The sequence below is a fragment of the Martes martes genome, assembly GCF_963455335.1.
Source record: "Martes martes genome assembly, chromosome: 4".
NCBI lineage: Eukaryota > Metazoa > Chordata > Mammalia > Carnivora > Mustelidae > Martes > Martes martes.
Window position 1 is genome coordinate 114,696,794 of NC_137891.1, and position 11,035 is coordinate 114,707,828.

At 41.8% G+C, this 11,035-nt stretch overlaps 1 protein-coding gene across 2 annotated transcripts in view; it reads left to right on the forward strand.

Moving 5' to 3' along the window:
* Positions 1-11,035, forward strand: part of TGFBR3 (transforming growth factor beta receptor 3) — a 195,393-nt gene that overhangs the window by 154,376 nt on the left and 29,982 nt on the right. For both annotated transcript variants that reach the window (XM_080800856.1, XM_080800857.1), the window contains exons 8-12: positions 3,008-3,197; positions 4,861-5,195; positions 5,599-5,751; positions 7,992-8,129; positions 8,319-8,477. In XM_080800856.1, coding sequence (XP_080656982.1) covers positions 3,008-3,197; positions 4,861-5,195; positions 5,599-5,751; positions 7,992-8,129; positions 8,319-8,477 — 975 coding nt within the window. The remainder of the gene's footprint in view (positions 1-3,007; positions 3,198-4,860; positions 5,196-5,598; positions 5,752-7,991; positions 8,130-8,318; positions 8,478-11,035) is intronic.

Consider the following 11,035-nt stretch of genomic DNA (forward strand, 5'->3'; position numbering starts at 1 on the left):
TGCTGCTAAAAGAGCATACATTCATGCTTAGAAAGGGGGAAGGGTTTATCACGGCCTTGTCCGTAGTATTTTCTTCAGAGACAACCCGGTAGATTAGAAAGAACCGTGGTTTTGGTGCCTGATGGGGCTGGAATCAAATCCCATTTCTGATTGTCATTCCTCCTAGTTAATAGTGGGGAACCCAACTAAATTCAGGGTCTGTAGCCTTACCTGTGAAACTGGTATGATGATAGTACTCACGTGGGAGTTCTTGTGAGATACGGCCCAGTGTTTTCGTTCATTCATTCATTCATTTAGTCTTTCAACAAACATTTGTCAGGTGCCTCCTGGGTATTTCATTTAAGCACTTGCCACACTGTGTGCACGTGGTAGGTTCTCAGCCATATGTGCTACTTCTGTGCTTCTCAGGTTCCCCTTCTCTAATCAGGGAATAGTAATGCCTATCTCTTTATATTTTATAGGAGAATTAAATAACATATGTACATCTTCTAACACAGTGCCTCCCACAGACAAGGGGGCCATCTTCCTTCCACAAGCAACTTTTCAAAAGTTTGTCTAGAGGAACAATTAATGGCTCTAAGCAAACTGAAAAACAAAACGTCGATTAAAAGAGTTGTGAGGAACTTGATAGGGTAAATGTAAAGAGCCCCCCCTTAAGCATGAATGCCATGTGTGTGCTCATAGGGGGTGGGGCATGGGGCAGAATGCACCCTCCAAATGACAAATCGGTCCAGAGATGGGCATGGGCAGGACCGTGGACAAGAACGGGAATACTAGAAGCACCCACATTACCATGCCCAGCTCTGGCTCTTTCTTCACATCCCTTATGGACTGTGCACAGTCACATTGTGGAAGAACCTCCAAAACATAAAAGAATAGATTGAGGAAACTTACTAGAAATTTTTTGTTGTATTATTTCAAATGGCCTTAGCACTTCAAGGTTGACGTTGGCCAGCTTATTCTTAGAAAAGACACGTTTTAGTCCCAGTGGGAATATGCATTACATCTCTGACCACCTCTCCCTGTCCACCATTAGTTCTGATGCAAGTGTGTGTTTGGCAGTGGAAGGGAAATGGGGAGGGAGGTGCTTGGGCTTCACCTAGCTCATCATCCCTCACAAAGATGTGGCTGAAACATGGTGGTGGGGTTTGGAGACACCTCTCCCCCGCGAACACTCCCATTTGGAGTAGCTACACTGAAGCCTTGGAAAAAAAGCCTGGGGACTCCCAGAAATACAGGGTGAGGATTTCGCTCATTGCTGGGAAGGAACCGGCTTGCCAAGCCTTGCTGTTTTACAAACGTGTAGATAGATTTCTAGCCTCATAAGTCCCGAGGCGTAATCAATATGAGTTGTACTGACAGCTCCTAGATTTAATGTGGAAAGGTGTAAACAAATCATTCCATATTGGTACCAAAAAAAAGACAGGTGGCAGTTGTGATGATAGTCTTCTGGAAATACAGTATTTTCTCAGCTGTCCAACAACATGAGAGACTAGGGCAGTTGAGGCCAACCGGTACTGGGGAGGCCAGTGTTGCAACTCCAGCCAATCAAAATGACATGCTGCTTTCAAAGGCTAGAGACTGCGCCTAGGAAACTAAGTTTGAAGAACTAATTGGATCCTTCTTTACCTCAGTTTAGTTTCGTTGTTTTTTTTTTTTTTTTTTTTAACCTTTCCTTCCCCTAAGGCATTTTCTCTGAATCACACCAAGAGCTGGAGTATTCCAAACCTGTGAAACTGAGTTTTTCACAGATGGCTGCGAAGCGTGGTTAAAGCTCTGTCTGGTTCCTTTGCATGCATGATTGTGACTGGCCAGTCTGGCAGTTTCAGATAAGCACTTTGGATAGCAGGAAAATATAGCGGGGAAGATCATTTGAGCTTTGAACTGAAAATATGTGTCCTCAGCCAATATCCCACAACCAAAGAGGCCAAGAGAACTTAGAGCCTATGACTCTTCTATGGTTTTACAGTGGGAAAGGATTAATATTTAGTCATGTTAGGGGCAAACAGAATGGGAAACAAATGGGGAATTTAGGAAAAAATGCTGCATGTATGCAGGAGAAAATAATTGGGCATGGAAATTAAAGTGATCTTTATATGGCATGAAAATGGTCTAATCTGCAGGCTGGAAGGGCTTTCCAGCCTTGTTGGAGCAGTTGTTGAAAATATGGTGCCTTCTCCTTGGCATCTCCCCTGCAGCATTCAGCTCCTTCACTATCTGACAAGATCACTGCCCTAGGAGCCAGGTGGTGTGGAAATTTACCGTCCATGTCTTGGTTACTCAGTCCCTTCTTGAAAGGATTGCTGTCATTCACTTTTAATTTTGTAACTAACTACCAAGTGAAAGTCACTTTGTATGGCTGGATAGAAATATTGGTTCTCAGAGGCATAAAAATATTGGTTCTCATATTAACTAATTAATATTTAAAATAAAATCTAAGCATAGTCACTTAATAAAATTGACAAAGGAATACAATGACAGGATCACTAAATTGAGTATAAATTATAACTGAAATACCAACACTGGTTCACCATAAGGAATTTAATAGTCTACTCCATAGTGAAGTAACTAGATTGTGCCTTCTGTCATTTAAATCTAGGGTATAGGAGATAGAAGCATGGACATATTTTTGGCAGTATAACATGCACATCTGTATACTTTATACATCATTTTAAATAAAAATAAGGGAAAGTTTGGTATGTATATACATATAATTTAAACATTAACTGTAGGAACATACTAGGTATACACCATATGTAGCTACTTGGTGATCATTGGGTTATTTTTATCAATATAAGCCACCCAAATGGCATGATCAAATAGCATGAATCAATTTCCCCTAATCTGCTATTAAAGGTTTTCACGTCAGTGTCCTTAGCCCGAGGAAAATAGGGATCAAAAGAATAAGTAGTTCCTTCATCTACAGTGTAGAATTCAGATATTTAATTCTTACTTAAAGCACTGTTTAGTTTTAGACTCATGAGTGAAATTTTGCTGTTATCTTCAGGCTCCTAACAGTATTGGCTTTGGGAAAGAGAGTGAAAGATCCATGATAATGACCAAATCCATAAGAGATGACATTCCTTCAACCCAAGAGAATCTGGTCAAGTGGGCTTTGGACAACGGCTATAGTCCAGTAACATCATATACAGTGGCTCCTGTGGCTAATAGATTCCATCTTTGGCTTGAAAACAATGGTAAGTGTGATTTTTTTTTTTCCCCCTGAAGTAAAAATATTCACCAAATGAGGCTTTCCAATGAGGAACTCTCATTTCATCTTATATGGTGCTGTTGTTCTGTTGTAAATTTTGATGATTCATTTGACCAGAAAGCTTAAGGTTATCTAGAATTGTGATAGATTATTTTGAGGAAATGATCTTTGGTACAGATTTTTTGGTAACAGGGTTGATTGCAAGTTGGAGACCTTCATTATAGATCACATAATTCACTGTGATTACATTAAGAACAAATCAGCCTGGCTTCTTCTCTCAGAAGTGCCTACTAATCACTACAGCTGACATACAGCTGTTCCTACTACAGGGGTGAAGTCCTAGGGCAGGCAGGCTGTATCTTAGAGGACAATAGTCACCAGGCACTTTTGTCGCTTCCACCAGAGGGCACACAGGAGTTCTTGCCCCCGTTGGGTGGAGCAGAAAGTGGAATATGAACAGGTTCGTGAGGTTTTTCCAGAGCCTTATAGCTAGTGAGACTCAAATCCCAAGTTTTCTGATCCCCAGACCTGTTCCTTACCCCAGTGGTACCACTACCAAGCAAGTGTGAGTACGGGCCATTTATTCACTGTTTGAGGGGAAAGTTGCTTATCTCTGAGCCTCAGGTTCCTCCTCAGTAATATGGGAGAAAAAAATAGGCCCTACCTCAAAGAGTTGTGAAGGTTTCTGTCAATGTACAAATTAAAAACCCTCCAAAGCTCTGATTTCTTTTGGATCCATATGGCTGTGCCATCTCTTTCCAAAAGATAGTATTGAAGGAGAGTTAATGTCCTCTGGGTGTCTTCACGTCCTGCTCCCACTGAGGTGGGCTGACCTCAGGCATCGGCTTTGAGACTGGATATAGACAATAGTGGGAAAAATTTTCTTCCCGAAATTGCTGAAAATAGGACAGAACACTGAGCATTCATTATGTAGAAATATGCCTCTCTCTTTGAAGGAATGTGTGCCTAAGCCGCTTTTTCTTTTCAGGACTAGGTTCTAACAGGCCAGGGTGCCCAGATATCTGTTAGAGTTTAGCAGGCAGAAAGGAGGTAGCAAATAATCTTAAATTGCCAATATTGTTTCAAGAAATTAAAGAATTCCTAGATTCAAGGGAGGTATTTCATTGGCACTTGAAGAATATTATTGTCCCAATAACTTATTCAAATCATAGATTTTTATAGCTTATAGAGCCTTAGAAGCTATCTAGTCCCGTGGTTCTCAACCTTGGGTGTACATTGGACCTATACAGAGAGCTTTAAACATGTTAATGATTAGGTGCCGCTCCAGAGAGTCTGATTTTTATTTGACCTGGGGTACAGCCTGGGTATAGGGAATTTTTCTCAGTTCCCAAATGATTTTAATGTGTAGCCAAAGTAGAGAACTCTTGGTCTAATACAACCTCCATTTTAAAAATTAGAAAACCAAGACACAGAGAAATAAGCCGTTGGCCCAACGCCACTCAGAAAGAACACCAGGACTAGAATTCAGGCTTCCAGAACCCCATCTCCTTTACACATTGCTTGTTAAGAGTAGTTTTACTACACACGCCCATTCTGTGCTAGTTCCTCTTGTTCTTCCTGCTAATGATGATGGACTGGGGCCTGGCATCAGATACTGATGATGTTTTGCCTTCTTCTGTCACCCTCAGAGGAAATGAGAGATGAAGAGGTACATACCATCCCTCCTGAGCTACGGATCCTGCTGGACCCCGGCACCCTGCCTGCCCTGGAGAACCCGCCCATCCGAGGAGGGGGAGGCCGCAATGGAGGTTTCCCCTTTCCTTTCCCTGATCTCTCCAGGAGAGGGCAGAGGGAAGGGGGAGAAGATGGGATCCCCCGGCCAAAGGACCCTCTCCTCCCCAGCATACAACTGTTTCCTGATCCCAAAGAGCCCGAGGAGGTACAGGGGAACGTGGAGGTTGCCCTGTCAGTCAAATGTGACAAAGAGAAGATGATCGTAGCTGTAGAAAAAGATTCTTTTCAGGTCAGTGCAATTTCTTAGAGAAGAGAAAGCCATCTCCTTTCCCATCTTGCCCCAGTGTGTGTTAGTTATTTCCTTCTCCCTCTTTCACTTTTGAACTCTGGGGACTTGATACTGTTTGCTCAGTTGGATGGACTCACTTCCCCTTGGCTGTGATTCTCACTTGGGTCCTGTTGTTCTCAGTTGAGGGGGGCTCCAGATCCTCGTGTGTCAATATTTTGGTATTGAATTTCCAAGGTCAACAAACACAATCCTTGGTAGGTTGGGAGGAAGCAAGCGGGGAGGGGAAATGCAGGCCTTCAGCAACCAACACTGTATGGGGAGACTGGGCAAAACGTGCTCCCTTTGTGCGGCAGATCTGCCTGTGGGCCCCCCCCCTTTACATCTGTGGTGGTGGTTGTTTCAGGCCAACAGCTACTCAGGGATGGAGCTCACCCTGTTGGATCCTACCTGCAAGGCCACGATGAATGGCACCCACTTCATTCTGGAGTCTCCGCTGAATGGCTGTGGTACTCGGCACCGGCGATCAGCCCCAGATGGTGTGGTTTACTATAACTCCGTGAGTGTTCTCCAAAACAAAGCTTGGCCCTTTGCCAGAGCCTTGCTGAGTGTTACCTTAAAAATAGCCTTCAAGTTTCTATGACCATGAGCAGGGGCATATACCCCAGGCCTAAAAACAAAGCCAAGCTCCAGTTCTCAACAAAATGGGATGTACCTTGACCCTCAGTTGTCTACACAACTGAGCTAACCAGCTCTGTGGTCTCTGTGGCCTCATTTGAGTCTTATCCAAAGGTGGGAGGGCTTCTCCCTTCCTCATGAACAAAAGAACCAAGGGAAATCCGAAAAGGGTCCTCAAGAAATGATTATTTAGTCTCTCTCTACCTCTGAAAAAGATCCTAAACTGAAGCAAATCTACTTTTGACATTATGCAGAGGGAGATTACATAGATTCCCCCAATGGTAGTCCACTGCAATAGCTAACCTACACTTTCCAGAAATCATTCTTGTCAGCTCATTCATCTGAATCTTTTTTCTTCTGATTAAGTCTGTTCTTGCAGAAATACACACTAGGCTGTGACTGTTAAAAGAATTTGAAACATGAAATTTCAAAAGCACTTCATAATGTTAGTTTTGCAGTTCAGGTTATACTTCTGACTGTAAAAATAAGGCTTATAAATCCCTGAGTTCAGTTTTGGCACTGGACAGGGAGGGTGTGACTGTCATTCATGTCCATGCCACTGCCCTGCAGTAAATACACTTGACCCATCCAGAAGAAAGAGTGGAGATCAGGTTTTTGTCAGTGTGGCTTACATGAGCACTCACTCTCCTGTGGACCCAAGTTTATTATTATTCTTCAGACTCAGAGCGTTTGAGCTGGAAAGAACCTTAAGATGATCTCATTCAACTTCCTCATTTCACAGGTGAGGAAATTGAACTGCCAGGAGTTAAGAGACTTGCTTATATTTGAGGAACTAGTTAAGGGCAGAGCCAGGACTGATTCCAGCTTCCTGACTTCTCCTCCACTAATCTTTCCCCTACACCAGGCTGGCCGGCCCAGCTCATCTCCCTTTGTTACTGGAATAATTTATTAGCCTTTGACCTCTATGATGAAGACCCTCCTGCCAATTCCAACACTAATTTTCTTACATTATCCAGTTTTTCCAGAAATAATGAATGACATATATTACTGATATTCTTGATTTTGGAATTTTAAATTTATGGCTAAATTAACACCAATAAGAGGCTATGGTAATCTGGTAAGTTTAAAAAAAAAAGTAACTTTTGGCTCAGAAGAGAAAGGTATATCTTAAGCCCTTGAAATCCTTTTCTTCTCATGGGTATGATGATGATACCTAGGGTAAGCAATGTTCTAGGTCCTTGGCTTCAGTTCCATCAATACTTCCTTCTGTGGAACTGGTAAAGAATGGAGAGGTGGTTTTCCTACATTATCTTCCCATTCTGTTCCCTTCAGTGATTATTGTAGCTGTTCCAATTATAACTGTAGCAATTTTCTGACTTAGTATATATTTTTGTTTTGCGCCATATTCAGCAGTCTAAGCCCATGAAACAAAACCAAACAAAAAATGTAACTATCCTATAAATGCAAAGAAATTGGGATTTTATTTATGGAGTCATGGTCCTCAGGTGAATTTTTCATGTTGTCTAGAACTAACCTAGGAATAGTCATTTCAGCTAACATTAAGATAGATTGTCATAGATAAAAACATGATTCTTTCCTGCATCTGTACACCACACACAAATATACGGGGGAGGAAATGAGGAAAAGATAGACAAGTACAGAGAAAAGTTGAGGAGACTGGCTCAATAGTAAACATTATGTACTTTGTTTCTAACTCAAACTTTATACAAATCTTGATGGATACAAATAAGAAAAGCTCTTTAAATTAGTCCATCTTAGTATTTGTTAGTATTTTTGATGTAAAGAAAAGCCCTTTAAGAAGAAGCCCCCTTCCCTCGAGTGTAGACTGGCCTACTGACAGCCCCATTCAGCCCTATTTCGGTAACTGGCGTTTTCCCACTGTTTGAAACAAGCCTTATTTTTTCACGAGGAAAAATAAATATTTTAGTTCAAGTCTTAATTTGAACATATGTTGAGTTTATCTTTATTTTTAATCTCTTTGAAGGTTAAAATCCTCAGAAAACATGGAGTTTTGGGGTTTTTTTTAAGTTCAGATTTTCAGTTGGCATCTGAGTTATACATGGGTGTTTGTGTGAGGTAGAACCAAATCATGTGTTTTGGTGTTTTAATGACACTGTCTGTGCTTTCTTTGCCTTTTAGATTGTGATACAGGTTCCATCGCCTGGAGATAGTAGTGGCTGGCCAGATGGTTACGAAGATTTGGAGTCAGGGGATAATGGATTTCCGGGAGATATGGATGAAGGAGATACCTCCTTCAGCCGACCTGAAGTTGTCGTGGTACGTGTTGGTTTGCAGCAGGTAGTTTGTGAGAATGTTGTCTTTTTGGTTAGCTTTAGTTAGGGACTATTGAGTGGGGGACAGGGAGGGAAATAGATGTTAAAGACCAAAGCTTACTAAGTTCGGGGTCTTCACCCTTCATTTCACCATGATTTATCTCTGTTTTGTTTGTTTGTATGCTTTCCCCAGTTTAATTGCAGCCTGCGGCAGGTGGGGAATCCCAGTAGCTTCCAGGACCCACCCAACAGAAACATCACTTTCAACATGGAGCTGTACAACACTGACCTCTTTCTCGTGCCCTCTCAGGGGGTCTTCTCTGTGGCAGAGAATGGACACATTTATGTTGAGGTATGAGACCTGGACATTAGCCTTGGGCTTTTAGGTTGGGGTGGAATTGTCATAGTTCCTGGAGCAGAGCCAAGGTGCCTGCTGGAGAAGCTCTCCCCGTGTTCTTCCCCGCAGCCCTCAACCAGCTCTGGCTGAGGGCTGGGCTCAGAAAATGCATCCAGGTTGATTTCTGACCAAAGTGAGACATGCGGGATTTGGTACACGAGGATAGAGTTTTACAGATGAATGCTTTTTAAAAATCGGTGGTGTGAATTCTGCTAATAAAGTCCTGTTCTTGCTTGTCGTTAGCATTTTTGGAACAGGGATTCAATAGTTGCAGTGTTAGGGCTAACCAGGAATATTTCACACCAAAGGCAGATGCTTAACTGACTGAGCCAGGCTCCCCGAGACAAGACTATTGGTATCCCCATTTTAGGGGTGAGGAAACTGAGGCACAAACTCGTTTAGGATCACAGTTAGTAACCAGTGGAGTCCAGAGTCCGGTCCATACTCAGGTTGTCCAGCTCGAGAGTCCACAGTATTATGTGCTAGATCATTTAACCTCCAAGTGCCATTTAAAGAGGAGAAAATGTGACCTCTTAGCAGTTTAAATATCCAGGTTCAGATTAGATTCTAGAAAAAGATAAATATCTTTATGGCCCCAGGACATCTGTTGGTCATCTAGTGTTGGGGTTAAACTGCAAGCTGGTGTTCTGCTTCACTGTAGGAGGAGTGAGAAGCTTACGGGGTTGAAATAGGATACTTCCATATGTTGCAAGTGACTTCAGAGCACATATTTCTATTTCAGAAAGATAAATAACTCTCATATTTGTTCAGATTCTGGGATAGAGCCCACTGGCTCTCAACATTTTCCTGGATCTCTCCTCTTTTTTGATTCCCTGTTTTGAGAGGTCTTCTCTTTCTTTGGGTATACCTTCTTTCTCTGCTGGGGAAAATATACTGCTTTCTACATGCTGTTCCTAATTAGAGATCTTTTCTTATCCAAGATCATTATTTTCTTCTTGCATTTCTGGCTGCACAAGCCACATATGTGTATTTGGGCAGTGACTGACTCTACGTTGTGCCCTGGATTTTAGGGGCCCTGCTTAACTGGGGTTTGTTCTTTTCCAAACATGGACCTGGCTCTGCTAATTCATGGCTTTGCTGCTGTGTGCTAATCACTGACTGATCTTCCTCCCGTATCCTACCCTGGTGGGTGTTTTGGTTTTTCTCCCCAGTCCACCCAGGCTGCTTACTTGAAATTCTTTTTTTTCACTTATTTTCACGTTTATATCTTTTCACATATCATTTGTATTTTTCATAGTTAAAGTTAGGCAAAGACATTGTCAAATGATGACAAAGAAATGGACTGAATCTTTTTGCTACCATTTTAAATACCAAATGTATTGATAATTTGAGGAGGGTGGTATATGTTTCAAACAGCTTTATTTTAAAGTTGTTTAAAACCACCTAAAAGACTCTGTAAATATTTTGCAAAATAAGGTAGCAACCCACACCTAATCTTTGTTTCTGTTTGGAGTCTAATGCTGGTAGGAAAATTTTTTAATTTAAGGTAAGTAAAACTCACCGAATCATTGGCTTGGTCTGAAGAACTATTTCTAAGTTTCTTGTCCCAGCCATCCTAGCACACCCCCAGAATCAGGTTCCTTCTAGACCATATCCTTTCCTTTAATCTAAGACATCATCAATTTTGCCACCTGGTCTTTGGTCATCTCTGGGTGATGGTTGGTCACATAATAGCAGCTTTTCTGTTAGTTCATTTGTCTTGGGGAATTAAAAAGAACTGTTGGTAACCCCCTAAATTCAAATCTAGAATAGTACTGCTAGTTAGAGCTGTCATGTATTGACTAGCTGGGAACTGTGTTGTTTGTATAATTGTGACTTTACAAATCCTCACGATAACTGATCTAGATCTAACTTTCTCATAGGTATTTGTGCCCTTCTTCTGTATGGGAGGAAACTGAGGCTCAGAATTCACAGGGCATGAGCCACACGATTTCCTGGGGCCCTTCTCCCTCTGAGACCTGTAGTTCTTCTAGTACTCATTTTCAGACCATTTTATTTTTTACAAGATTTATCTATTTATTGGAGTAGGGGAGGGGTAGAGGAAGAGGGAAGGGAATCCAAGCAAGCTCCACACTCAGCGCAGAGTCCAGTGCGGGGTTTGATCTCACGAGCCTGAGATCACGACCTGAGCTGAAACCAAGAGGTAGCCTCTTAACTGACTGTGCCCACTCCTCCCCACCCTGACCAGGCCATTTTACAGTAAAAGAAAGACTTGCTGATAGTATTTTTTCCTCTAAAACAACTTTTTGGGATACCCTAGAGTTCCTACCAGAATATACTTTCTTTGAAATTCAAGAAAAGTCTGCATGTTTGCTTTGTGGGTTATGAGTTCTTGTTAAAGGGCACTTTTTAGTAATACAATACATGTAATTTGCCATCGTTTCCAGATAAAATATCTTATTTTTCAGAAATATTGGCAAAATAATGATGTGTGAATATTTACAGACTTCCAAACGCTACTTCCTAGAAAGATTTCTCACCAGGTGTTCTTC